Source organism: Aethalodelphis obliquidens, unplaced genomic scaffold (genome assembly GCF_003676395.1).
Source record: "Aethalodelphis obliquidens isolate GAN/ISIS:26980383/991018 unplaced genomic scaffold, ASM367639v1 scaffold8, whole genome shotgun sequence".
Taxonomy (NCBI): Eukaryota; Metazoa; Chordata; class Mammalia; order Artiodactyla; family Delphinidae; genus Aethalodelphis; species Aethalodelphis obliquidens.
In genome coordinates, this window is record NW_020837952.1 from 13,790,627 (window position 1) to 13,804,642 (window position 14,016).

At 33.8% G+C, this 14,016-nt stretch overlaps 1 protein-coding gene across 10 annotated transcripts in view; it reads left to right on the forward strand.

Moving 5' to 3' along the window:
• Positions 1–14,016, forward strand: part of LEMD3 (LEM domain containing 3) — an 84,524-nt gene that overhangs the window by 48,768 nt on the left and 21,740 nt on the right. For all 10 annotated transcript variants that reach the window (XR_003432878.1, XR_003432877.1, XR_003432879.1 and 7 more), the window contains exons 5-10: positions 3,426–3,505; positions 3,592–3,737; positions 4,681–4,782; positions 4,891–4,993; positions 5,642–5,820; positions 12,010–12,091. Coding sequence is in view for 6 of the 10 variants with exons in the window: in XM_027106924.1 (XP_026962725.1) it covers positions 3,426–3,505; positions 3,592–3,737; positions 4,681–4,782; positions 4,891–4,993; positions 5,642–5,820; positions 12,010–12,091 (692 nt within the window). In the remaining 4 variants the exon portion in view is untranslated. The remainder of the gene's footprint in view (positions 1–3,425; positions 3,506–3,591; positions 3,738–4,680; positions 4,783–4,890; positions 4,994–5,641; positions 5,821–12,009; positions 12,092–14,016) is intronic.

Consider the following 14,016-nt stretch of genomic DNA (forward strand, 5'->3'; position numbering starts at 1 on the left):
AACTTATTTAAGAACTCAACACCCTTTTAATCTTTAATGAAGTTTTAAATAAATTATCATTTGTTTTTTGAAAATCTGTATTCATAAAGGAACATTCCATGGTTCTATTGTATTCCAGGTAGTCATTGGATATCCAGGGGTATTAACATAGGAAAGGAAAACAGAAAATGGGAAAAATAACAACGGATGCCTTTTTCTGTCCTTAGTATTTTATAACCAGAAGTGTTAAGCTCTTTGTTCTCCACATAACTTATTAGAGTAGGTGTCCTTGTTAATTTGAACCATTATGTACATTTTTAAGGATAATTAATGAAGGTAGTAATTTTGTTTATAAAGTTTTTAGCCTCCTAAAATCTTTACATTTAAATTATATAACTAGTAAACTTGGAAATTTCTTTGTTTTTACATTCTTTGACATATGTTTATAGTCTGGCCTTCTAAGTTCTGTGTAATAATGCAAACATGTCATAATAGTCTGCATACTGTATTAATACAAACTGAAGAGCATATATGTAAATACAGATTAAATACAATGTATGTATTTCATTGATTTTTTAAAAAATATCCACGTCTTTCAAGGGTGCTATCATGTCTTTGTCTTTGAAGGATGAAGTCTTTGAAAGAAACTAAATGAGTACAAAATCATTTTTAAAAACCAATACATTACAAAGAGGAATCAACACAAGGTCTTCAGCTCCCATATTAATAACCCATATTAATATCGCTTTATGGATTTTCAAAATCCTGTATAACTTGTGCTTTATCTAATCCTGATCCATGCAGTGTAACCAGAAGTATGTTCTGTTGGTGTTCCTTTATCAAAGCTTGAATCTGCTCTAATTTTAGAGTATGTGAATGTGCATTCTGTTTGATTTTTAGTTATATACAAAGTGATTTCTAATTTTATAACAATTAAAACAGTAATTGCCTGAAATTGTTTTGTATAATCGCATAACATCTTAGGGCAATATTAAACAAAATTCACTTTTTCTTCGTTATTTTCTAGTTCTTACTCAAATGAGTATATATCTTTTATAGTTATAAATAAGTTGAATGTTTTATTTTACTTTTTAAAGCATATAGCTATTTAGCTGTCATCATGATCATTTCTAAATTCATAATATCCCACTGAAGTGATCTCACATATAAACCATTTCTCAATAATTAAATACTTACATTGGCTACAATTTTTTGATATTTATAAATATTGCCAAAATTATCACACTTAAAAAAATAACAGATAGCCTGTAGTTATCTTCAGCATCTGAAAATCCTGGTAGTAGTTACACATAAGTAATGATGCCTAGCAGTATTAGTTCTGCTTCATAAAATTCTTTACTATACTTTCAAATTTGATATATTAAAATAACTGCCAGTTTCATATTAGGAAGGAAACTGATCAAATGAGAACCTTGTAATTTCCAAAGCTGTTGAAGAATATGTTGTTAAAATTCAATAGCTATTCCTTATAAACATTTTTAAGGGATTTTAAAAAGTGATTTCTTATTTCTACTTTTAGAAATTCATTTTTTGCACTTCCAAAAGTACATAAAGACATAATTTTTGAATAGAATGCAAGCTCCATGAGCACAGGGAATTTCAGCTTTTTGTCTAGTGCTACATCTCTAGGTCCTAGAATAGTACCTGGCACATAGTGAGCCCTCTATAAATATTTTGAATGAAGCAATTTTCAAGGATGTTTATTTACAGTATTATTTGGTATACTGAAATTGGAAACACTTCATGTTCATTAATAAGGGGGTGATTAGTGTAAAATAACCACACAATGGAATATTGCTGGAAAAAATTGAGATGGTTCCATGTGTACTGACATTGACATTCATGCCACCTCATTCTGTGAATAAAGCAAGTAGAAAAACTATGTGTAATATAATACCACTTTTTTTTTTAATATTTTGATTTAAAAAATTCATAATCCATTTATGCTCAGCAATTCTTAAACTTTTTGCACTCCTAAAATTACTGATGATTCTAAATGACATCTGTTTGTGGGCTAGATATGTATTTATTTATATTTAGATATACATTTGCCATGTTAAAGTTAAGACAACATTTAAAAATTTACTTATTCGGGGCTTCTCTGGTGGCGCAGTGGTTGAGAGTCCGCCTGCCGATGCAGGGGACACGGGTTCGTGCCCCGGTCCGGGAAGATCCCACATGCAGCGGAGCGGCTGGGCCCGTGAGCCATGGCCGCTGGGCCTGCGCGTCCGGAGCCTGTGCTCCGCAACGGGAGAGGCCACAACAGTGAGAGACCCGCGTACCGCAAAAAAAAAAAAAAAAATTTACTTATTCATTTAAAATAAGAATAATGAATTTATTACGTTAACATAAATACTGTATTTTTATAAAAATAACTATATTTTCCAAAATAAAAACATTTAGTGAGAAGTGGCATTGTTTTATATTTTTGCAAATCTCTTTAATGTCTATCTTAATTAAAAATAACCAGCTTCTCATATCTGCTTCTTCATTTAATCCATCGTGATGCTGTTTTGGTTGAAGTACCTCAAGAAAATCTAGCCTCACACAGATACGTAGTCAAAACGGGGAAAAGTATTTTAATTCTCTATTCCGATAATTGTAGATATTCTTCAATACCAAAACTCTACAAGTAGTAGTTTCTTAAAGATTAGCGGCAATGTAGAATTTAAAGCTATGTCAGCGAACTTTTCGTACTCATACTTTTCATACTAAAGCCCTTTGGTCTGTTTTGCACTTAGAATAGATCTTTTACCCATGCAAGATTTTATAGCTGATGATTGTTATTTTGGAAAATATTGGTTCACTGGTTATGCAGATCTTCCAAATGTTGACACATTTTATTATGCCATGCTCAAAAGTCACATTTGTTAATATCACAGCATAGTCTTATTGCAAAGGTTTTCAAGTATTGTGAAGTTGTTAGGCTCATAGTAATGGATAAGCATTTTTTGAAATTCTACTTTTCACTTGAAAACTTGAATTTTGTCATTGATAACACAATCAGTTGTTTTTCTGGAGTTGATGGGCTTAACTTCATTCACTTGTTGAGAAAACAGCTGTTAAACATCCAAGTCTGAATAATTGTCATTTGTTCATCTGCAGATAGTGTTCCATTAAAAAGGGGGGGGGACTAATTTACTCTTAATCACAATGATACTTGAAAAGAAAATTACTATTTTTTTAAATCTGTAAATAAAAAAATGAAAAGAAAACATAGCAAAATGTTCAGTGGTTATCTTAGGGTGGTGGGGAAATGGTGACTTTTTTCTTCTTTCATTTTTCTGTAATGAATAATATATTTTTATTATGTTATATAGTTTAAAGTGTTATATAAAGTATGTTATTTATAGGACAACTTACACATAACAAGTGGATATGAATTATAAAGAATAGTTAGTTATTTTCTCTATTTTTCTTATTAGGATTTAGGTCCTGAATATGAAGATACATTTAACATCTCATTGCAGTGGATTTTGGAAAATGGAAAAGATGTTGGAATAAGGTAAAGGATTTGGTTTCCACTTTGTCCATTTTGTAGTCTAAGAAGTGATTTTGACTCTAAACTCTCCCTTAATTATTTTTAAATAGGTGTGTTGGTTATGGCCCTGAGGAAGAATTGACAGATATAGTTGATGTACACTTTTTGCAATCCACAAGACCACAGATGTCCTTCTGGTGTCGTTTTCGACGTGCTTTTATTACTGTCACCCACAGGTTATTGTTGTTATGCTTAGGTAAGTTGTGAGGATGAGACAGCAGATACAGTGTAATCTAGAATTTTTGTGTCGTATTTCACCAAATGCCAGGATTGAGAATATACTTCTGTGATAGTTGTCATTATAAATCGCATCCAGAAGTCTTCAGTAAGGTATAAGAATATTGAGGGTTTCTATAATGTCCGTATCAATCTAAGCGCTTAGAAAACAGTGCTGTGAGGAGAGGTGGGAATCAAACTTTGTCATGTGAATGTCACAGAAAAAGCAAATTTAGTGCATAGATAGAAATCTACTTTAGGAAGTAGAACAGGAAGATACAAAAATTAAGCTTATTTTTAAAATACTATATTAGAAATTAACTTAATTAAAATTATTTTTAATTTAAAAAATACCATTAAATGAATTAAAATTTTCATTCAGATTCCTAGATTTTATGTGACTGTTTTGATTCATAACAGGAATTTAGGAGATACTCATATTTTTTTCTTTTTTCTGCCCAATTCCTGTAAAAATAATTCAGGTTACTTAAAGTTAGAGGTAGTTTGTTTACAGTCTCATAAGACTCACTTTTCTCGTAGCTTAATGCTGAAAGAAAAAAGTTAGTGAAACATAGTTATGTTACTTTGTTTTCAAAAAAATAATAGAATTTAAATGTTCAGTTGTCAACGTAATGAAGAAATGGTTTTTCTGGAGATATTAAGTGACACTCTGGGAAATGTTTAATATTAAATTTTTCTATGTAATTTGATCATGTAGCTAATTCAGACCACTGTCTTGAAGGCTTATTCCATTATCCCATTATGGCAGTTAAAATAGTCACTGTAGAAACTGTCAAAATGGCTTTTTTTTGCTTTATTTTGTTAATACCACATTTAACAACTGACAAAATAACTTCAAGTTGCAGTGAATATTATTGAATGCCATTGACCACAGTTTTAAAAACAATATATAAATATTGCAGGTGTAGTGATGGTTTGCGTTGTTCTGCGTTACATGAAATATCGCTGGACAAAAGAGGAAGAAGAAACAAGGCAGATGTATGATATGGTGGTAAAGATTATAGGTATAGTATTTGTAAAAATCTAAACTACTTCTAGAATAGTCATTATGTGATAAACTACATGATGTCCAGTGATTGCTTCATTTGTAAATTTGTTTGATTTACTTTCAGATGTTTTACGAAGTCATAATGAAGCTTGCCAGGAAAATAAAGATTTACAGCCTTACATGCCTATTCCCCATGTGCGAAATTCCTTAATACAGCCTCACGACAGGTGTGTTCAATGTTGGTATCTTCTGCAGTCATGAAAATTACACTGAGAGTTGTGACCCTTCTCAACTAGACCTGTTTTATTGTACAGGCTTTATTTTTGTACTTTAAACTCTTTTCTAAATTTTCATCTATTATCTTCCTGATTTTGAGTGGCATAATAGACAACTGGATTTCAAAATATACACTTTTGATTCTTTGTTGTCAGTCTCTACCTTATTTCCTTTAATTCTGTCTTGATAAGGAAACAGAGACAGAGAACAGCCAGAGATGTTTTATTAATAATGTTTTAAAATACTTCCTTTTGTTGTTAATGAAGCTTTTTAAATAAAAGAATTAAGCAATAACTTCTTGAAAATAAAAGATGATGTCACATTCTAAAGCAATATTCTTACCCTAGCAACACATCAGAATCACCAGTGGAGCTTTTGTGCGGGAGGCGGCCAGGGCAGGGGGAATACCAGTGCATTGTTCCAAATATAGTCAATCTGAGGTGAGGTTCAGTCATCTAAATCTTTTTGGAAAAAACTCCTCTATATGCAGTGATAAGAACAGCCCGCATTAAGAGTAACCACTACCTTCAATGACTAATATTTGAAAAAGATGACAAGCCAAGATGATAGTAAAGTTGTCATTTTCCTTCAAATGATAGGAGAAAAATGAAGAAAGTCTGGGATAGAGCTGTTGACTTCCTTGCTGCTAATGAGTCTAGAGTTCGCACGGAAACACGAAGAATAGGTGGTGCAGATTTTCTAGTTTGGCGGTGGATCCAGCCTTCTGCATCCTGTGACAAAATATTAGTAATACCTTCTAAAGTGTGGCAAGGTCAAGGTATGTATTTTTAAACAACAAAAAAATATAAATGTAATTTTTTCAAATGCAAAAGTCTTACGTGTTTAAAGTAAAATAGTATAACTGAAAGATGTATGAAGGCAGAGTTCCCTTCCAGTTCCATCCCATAGAAGGAATCAGTGTTAGCTTCTTACATGTCCTCCCACTTTTCTCCTTGCTAATATAAACAACATGGTTTGTCTTCACTGTGATAGAATTCTAGAGACATTACTTTGATTTTTTTCCCTCTTTCACTTACCAAAGCAACTTAGTATATTAAAGATCTAACTGCATTCTTTTTCCCTGATTTTTTATGCAAATAAGACACATAATTTGTTTTGTATTTAAAACATGTGTAAGTGGAATTATAACTTTTAACTGCTCTTTTTTCAATTTTTGCTTGCCTTTCTCTTTTTCATTAAGAGTCTTCCACCTGCATATCCCATGCCAAGTAGCTTTTGTGGGTATCATTCCATATTTTTCTTAATGCTTGCATAGTTGCAAAAATAGGTATTTGTAAGTTTATAAGAGGGTTTGGTGTTTGGTTGCCTTACGTATCCAAAGTGATAACTGTTACCTCATTTGAATTTTTTGTATCTTAATGGTTATTTGCAAAAAGAAATCTCATGGCTAGTTTAATTTGTATTTCAGAACTAGTAATGAGTTGAGTTTCTTTTAATCTTATTGGATAAAAAGCATATTTATCAATGCTTGCTAAACATAGACTATATGGGAAAGGTAGGTTAATTGTTTTGAAATTGAAATAAAATAAAATCCAATCTCTTCCTGATTTTCTGTAATTGATTTTCACTTTCAAAGAGCTTGAATAATAGTTTATATAATCGTGGCATAAAAATAAAGTTTTTATGTTTCCAAAATGACACTAAACCATAAACTATTTGCTTTAGGGTACATGCAGAATGGTCCTCTGAAACCATAGGCTGTCAGTCAGATCTGATTACCTTAGTGCCTTATAATGATGCATGTGGAGTCTCAGCCTAATTTCATCATAGAGCTAACAGTTGGTGCTCATGTATGCATCTGAAGTTCTAGGCCATTGTTTTTGTTCATATGCATTTTTTTTTATCATTATAGTTGTCTTATTTTAAAATAAGATATTTAAAATAAGTGAGATTTTCAAGATGAATCCAAAGGCAATTTTCAACTACATAATCCATGTTGTTCTTAAAAATTAGTAGTGGTATGATTTATTTAAGTGTGTTAAATTGGACACTTTATAATCTCTAGGATTTAAAACCTCAGACTATTATTTTCACTTTATCATTATCTTTAGCTAGGAAAAGACTGTGCAAAAATGATAAAATACAACTTAAGGTCAGTTATAGTAGTAGTTAAAACTCAACCTGAATTAATACAATATTTTTTAAATCTCCAGCTACTTTTTTTAAATATATTTTTAGAAGTTTTATAGTTTTATTTTTTTAATTAATTAATTCATTCATTTATTTTTGGCTGTGTTGGGTCTTTGTTGCTGTGTGCGGGCTTTCTCTAGTTGTGTCAAGCGGGGGCTACTCTTCGTTGTGGTGCACGGGCTTCTCATTGCAGTGGCTTCTCTTGTTGCGGAGCATAGGCTCTAGATGTGCGGGTTTCAGTAGTTGTAGCACGTGGGCTCAATAGTTGTGGCTCACGGGCTCTAGATAGCAGGCCCAGTAGCTGTGGTGCATGGACTTAGTTGCTCCGTGGCATGTGGGATCTTCCCGGATCAGGGCTCGAATCCATGTCCCCTGCATTGGCAGGCGGATTCTCAACCACTGCGCCATCAGGGAAGCCCTCCAGCTACTTTTTACGTATTAAGTGTTTTATCCAAGTTTCAGTGTATTAAATGTTTGGAAACTATATGCCAAGTACTGAGCTACCTTAATTTGCATATTTCTAAATGGGCCATGTAAAGAATTGTAAATTTAATCTCTCTTTTCTTGACAGTCTTTGATAAACAGTTACAGTGATTAGGGCCCTGTTCCTGGACCTAGAAAGGAATTGAGAGTAAAGTAAGACACCTGCTACTTAGCAAATAGAAAAAAAGGTGTAATGGCTGAGATAATTTTAGCCTGAAAGCAGAAAATTCTGACATAGAACACTTGGTAACTATTTACTTGAAGTATACCAATTCAATTTTTGGATGGTTGTAGTGATAAAATGGAAGTCTTTAGATTTATAGCAAGAAAGACCTGAGCTCTTTTAAGAATTTCATCATAAGAAGAATTGTTACAAAAAGCTGATAATGAGAAGTTGTTGGAATTTTCTTAATGATAGTTATACATCTTTTTGCCTCATTTAAGAACGTATAGCTCTAATACAGAGAGAATTTAGTGTTAATATTACTTACATTTTTATGCTATTAAATATATAGTCTATTTAAATGTAACTAAATGACTCTGACCTAGCTTTTTAAAATGATTAATACATAAAATAAGTTTGCTTTCATTTAAATATATCTGAGCACAAATGTTGTACTGTATAAAAATGGGCGTATACTAGAGGGTTCTGATGGTTTTTTATGTGAACAGATAGTTTAACTTACTAACAAGCTTAATGTTTCTCCCCTTATAAATGCAGTGGTTTAAAAGGTACATGTCTGGGGAGTTCCTGGTAGCCTAGTGGTTAGGATTCTGAGCTTTCACTGGATTTCAATCCCTGGTCAGGGAACTGAGATCCCATAGCCATGCAGCATGGCCAAATAAATAAATGGTACATATCTGGAGGGTTGGTAATTACGGTAGTCTTTTGAGTTCACTACCACTACAAGCTGTTGTCATTTAATGATACTTTTCCCAAGTAACTGTTAAATAATCAGCCTTATTGAATTTTTAGTTCAATTTCTAAAAAGTAGTTAAATATAAATTCAGTGATAACATTAGTATCTCTAAAGGTATTTTATTTAATTAATTTATTTTTATTTAAAAATTTTTAAATTTAATTTTATTTTTGGCTGCGTTGGGTCTTCGTTGCTGTGCACAGGCTTTCTCTAGTTGTGGCGAGCGGGGGGCTACTCCTTGTTGCGGTGCGCAGGCTTCTCATTGTGGTGGCTTCTCTTGCTGCAGAGCACAGGCTTTAGGTGTGCAGGCTTTAGTAGTTGTGGCACACGGGCTCAGTAGTTGTGGCTCGCAGGCTCTAGAGCGCAGGCTCAGTAGTTGTGGCGCACGGGCTTAGTTGCTCCGCGGCATGTGGGATCTTCCCGGATCAGGGCTCTAACCCGTGTACCCTGCACTGGCAGGTGGATTCTTAACCAGTGCGCCACCAGGGAAGCCCCTAAAGTTATTTTAAAGTACCAGTTTGCTGGGGAGCCAGAGAATTATTTATGCTTCTGACAAATGTAGTGTTTGGTATAAACAACATTCATTTGAAGGACCCAAAGGTAGTCCCTGAGGTACTTGAAATGTATCATTCAATAACTACTGTATCTTTACATGGCCATGGTAATTAGGGTTTAGTTAGGGAGATAAAGCTTATATCTTAAAAATCAATTTGATCTTTTGGACTACTTTCTGACTAGAGTTGGCCAGGGATAGTTTCTCCCAGGTCTGTTATTTTGTGGAAACTTGGGTCTAGGCTAGGATAAGGTGGTATGAATACTTCTGTTTTCTCTGGTGCATCCCCTGCTGGCCCAGGCCGTTATTGGAATTTCAAGGAAGTCAGATTGTTTGCAGCTAAAAGGTCATCTAAGAACAGAATCTGTACACTGGTAGAGAAGTTCGGAAAGTACTAGATGTTCACAAACCTTCTTGATCTGAGATTTGGCAAAGATTTTCATGTCTAGTGACCCTTCCTCCACCCCATATCAGGCACTGTTCAGACATTTATACTCCAGATGTTTCTTATCACTGACAGTTCTGAAATCTTTAATTGATACGCTCTGGTCTTTATCATAAACTCATCCTTTCAACTTTCCTGCTTTATGTATTTGGGAACTCCAGAATCTGATCCTTCAATGCACCTACTTTCTCTAGTTCTTCAGCATTTCTCCTATCTTTACTTCTTTTCCTGTGCATCTTAGTTTTCATGATCCATCTTTTCAATCACTCTCTTGCTAGTACCCATATGTCATCACTTGTCCTTCATCTTACCTGGTATATTCCAACCAAGGATGAAACTGTTTATCTGTGCCTGTCTATATGCAAATGGATGAGCATAGCAGGAGAAAATCCTGCAACTTGTTAGACTGGTACCTTTATAACTAATCAACCTCAATTAGGTCTTCAGTGCTACCTGCCTTTCTTATTCTTACCATTTTTTACTAGTCACTTCACTTACCTACTCTACTCAATAACAATTTTATATTTCTTCCCCTCTTTTCAAACCTTTTGCCCTTCTTCTCTGTCTTCTAATTCTCAGCTGATGACTCAAATAGAAACAGTCAGATTGTACCTGCCTCAAATTTCCACCACCAAATTCATAGAATTACCAAAATCTACACTCATCCTCACCTCCTCTTGCAATTGAGGAGCTGTTTCACTTAACAAAGATCCGAGCCCTTCTCTTCAGAGGATCCCTCTGGATCCCATTCCCTCTGGTCTTCTCAAGTGTCTTCCCTTACTGTGTTTTAAATCCCTGCCTCTCTTGGATCTTTTCATCAGCACTTAAACATACTATAGTCTCATCTTTAAAACACACTGGTGCACTATACATTGTCCTATAGCTGTCTACCTATTTATAGCCAAATAGCATTAAACAATTTACTCACTGTCTTTACTTTTTCACCTCCCATTTATTCTTCAGCTGACTCCAATCTGTTTTCCATCCCCATCATTTCAAGGAAACAGCTCTCAGATTTCAATATTGCTAAAGTCAGCGGACATTTTTCTTTCCTGTCCTTATTTTACTGAACAGTATTAACAATTGAGCCTGCCTTGGAAATTTCTTGTTTTGGCTTTGTGGTTGCCACTTTCTTCTGGTTTTCATCCTACCTCTTACCCTTTCTTAAATCTTCTTTTCTAGATTTTCCTGGACCTCTAGGTGTTGGGGCTTTTCCAGGCCATCTTTCATCATTCTCCCTGTCTTCCCAGATGATCTTATACTGCAACTTCATTTTTTATATATATGTTGATAACTTTCAAATTTATATCTCGCACTAAGTCTTCTGTTCTTGTTTTCAGATTTTTATACCCATCTGTATACTTGTCTTCTTTACTAAGAAGCACTGGAAATTCAACATGTGCATGAACCTAATGTCTTCTCTCTCCAAACTGACCTTTCCTCCAGTGTTCCTGTCTAATTAATGATACCTGCCCCTCCTCAGTTGGTTCTGTCATAAACCTGGGAGTCATCCTTAATCTCTCCCTTAGCCCCCACATGTGCAGTCTTTAAACAAGTCATGTCAGATCTATTCCATAATATGTCCTGATTCTGTCCAGTTATTTCCATCTGCATTGCTGGCCTGTCTTATCCACATTACTATCATCTCCCTCTTAGACAACTATAATAACCTCCTAACTGGTGTCCTTGCATTCACTTTTGCTTCTGTCTAATTGATTCTCCACATAACACTCTATTTAAAAATTTTATAATTTTAAGAGATCTTATCATACTATTCCTCTCCTTAAAACATTTGAGTGGCTTCCCATCACTTTTATGGTAATGTCTAAGTGCTTTAATGTGGCCTACATGGTCCTCCATCATCCAACATCCCCTTCTTCAGGTTTATCTTTCTATTGTCCCCACTCTAGTCACAGTGACTATCTTTTAGTTACTCAAATATACCAAGTTCCTTCTTGCCTTGGGCTTTGTACAAGCTGTCACCTTTGCTTGAGATGTCCTTTACACCTCTCTTTACTCTGCCTATTTATATTGTATTTATTCTTTAGGTCCCAGCATAAATTATACTTTATCCTTGAAGTGTTACCTGATATTCACAGATTAGCTTCAGTTACACTGAGAGCTTTCTGTACTCTTCTTTCTTAGGATTTACCACAATTATGATTTCTTGGGTGACACTGTTTTTCATCTGTCTCCCCCACTAAACTAAAGTCTTTGAGAACAATGACTGTGTGTCTCCCCCACTAAACTAAAGTCTTTGAGAACAATGACTGTGTCTGTCTTATTCACCTTGATCCAGGGGTCTGGCTCATAATAAAAGTACGCAGTGAATATTTTTTGAATAAACTGAATGGCTGAATACTTTTCAACAAAATGGAACAATGGAAAATAGTAAAACTCATTTGTTTTTTATAGCATTTCATTTAGATAGAAGAAATTCACCACCAAATAGTTTGACGCCATGTCTAAAGATTCGAAATATGTTTGATCCAGTTATGTAAGTATTATGACGAAAGGTACATGTAATTTTTATTTGGAATATTTGGCTGAAAAATGCATGATATTCTTATAATGCTGTCTGTAATAGAAGAATCTTCTACTTCTGAATCTCTAACTACCGAGATGTTCTGTTTTTCTCATTTCTTCTTTTTTGTTAAATTTCAAGCAAAGGTTTCACCAAAAGACACAGATGTATAATGATTTGTAAAACTTATATAAATCTGCATTCACTGGGAATCCCCACAGCAGATAAATGCTTGAGTCAGATTAATGACAGATATGATGACAGACAACAGTACCCTTTATTAGATGTATAAGTCGTGTCTGCCACCATTCTTTGCCTCAGTAGGCAATATAGATAGAATATCTGCTATTTAAAAATTTCCAAATCCTACTCTTAAAAAGTTTTCTACAAAAATGTACATACCTTCCCCTCTACAAGACTTGTCCATTTACTGTTTGAGAAACTTTTCTGTCTATGTAATTACAACAACACATGCATCCAGAAAATAGCACAGTCAAAAGTTATTGCCTTAGAATCCGTAATACTTCACATATAAGCTGTAATAATCTTTAGAACTTGCTTCCTAGAGGTGACTACTTATCTGTCCAATGATAGGACAAGTCAAATTCTGTTTTTTAAAAAAAGCTGACAGTAGAAATTGTATTACATATAAAATACCCGTAAGTCCCATCTGATAGCTCATTTATTTCAAGAAATAGTTGATATGGTAAGATTCCAAATGAGTGACAGCAAAATTGTAAATGTGACAAAGCACTGTCAGTACACACACACACACACACGCACACACGCACGCATTCCCTCCATTTTGCAGAGGTAGAAACAATTAACGGTGTGGTGATCCCTCTATTTGGAATCTTACCTCATACCTTAGGGTTTAGGAAGTCTCTGCCAGTCCAGTATTTTATTACCTGAGATGAAGATTTACAATTTGAAGTGTAACAGCCTTTTCCTTGGACCCACCGTCTATATCTCACAAGAAAAACAAATGTGCGTTACTGTAGCGGGAGCTGTTTCGTAATAGTAAGGTGATTTATGTCACCTTACTTAGGTGACTTAGGTACAAGGTGACTTAGGTACAAAATGTTTGTCCTATATTCACGCTTCTATTATTTTGGAAAAAAAGAAGCTCAGAATACATTATATACTAAGAATTTTCCTTAAGTTTAGGAATTTGAAAATGTCATTAAAAAATAATACTTTACTTTTACAAGTTTACTGTAACTCATTAAAGTGCTTATTAACATTTGTCTAGATAGAAAAGAGAAATGACTTTAAGTATGTAGGATTTTAAACGTAAAAATGATAGCACATTTATTCTGCTATAGTAGAGATCCTTCAGTGCCTCAGCATGTGCATTCTTAGACTGGAAAGTGAGAGCAGGGCTGGGACTTCTGAATGCTAATTATTTTTTAATCTACCTACTGTTAGTAACAAGCATTTATATACTGTTAATTTTAACTATATGGTTTTTAAACTATTCCCATTCTAGTTGGGTATATATATTGTAAAAAACAGAAGACTTCTTCTGAGTAGGAATATAGCTGTTAATTTTTTTTCTTTTTTCCCCCAGCTGTATTGAGGTATGACTGAAAAGTAAAAGTTTTATATATTTAGGTTATACAACAGACCTTTTGTGTGTTTTTTTTTTTTTTTTTGCTCATTCTTTAAAAAAATTTCTTTTTATTGAAGTATAGTTGATTTACAATACCATGTTAGTTTCAGGTATACAGCACTGTGATCCAGTTATACATATATATGTGTGTGTATATATATATTCCTTTTCAGATTGTTTTCCCTTATAGGTCATTACAAAATATTGAGTGTAGTTCCCTGTGCTATGCAGTAGATCCTTGTTGTTTATCTATTTTACATCTATTTTACGTTTATTTTATGTATAC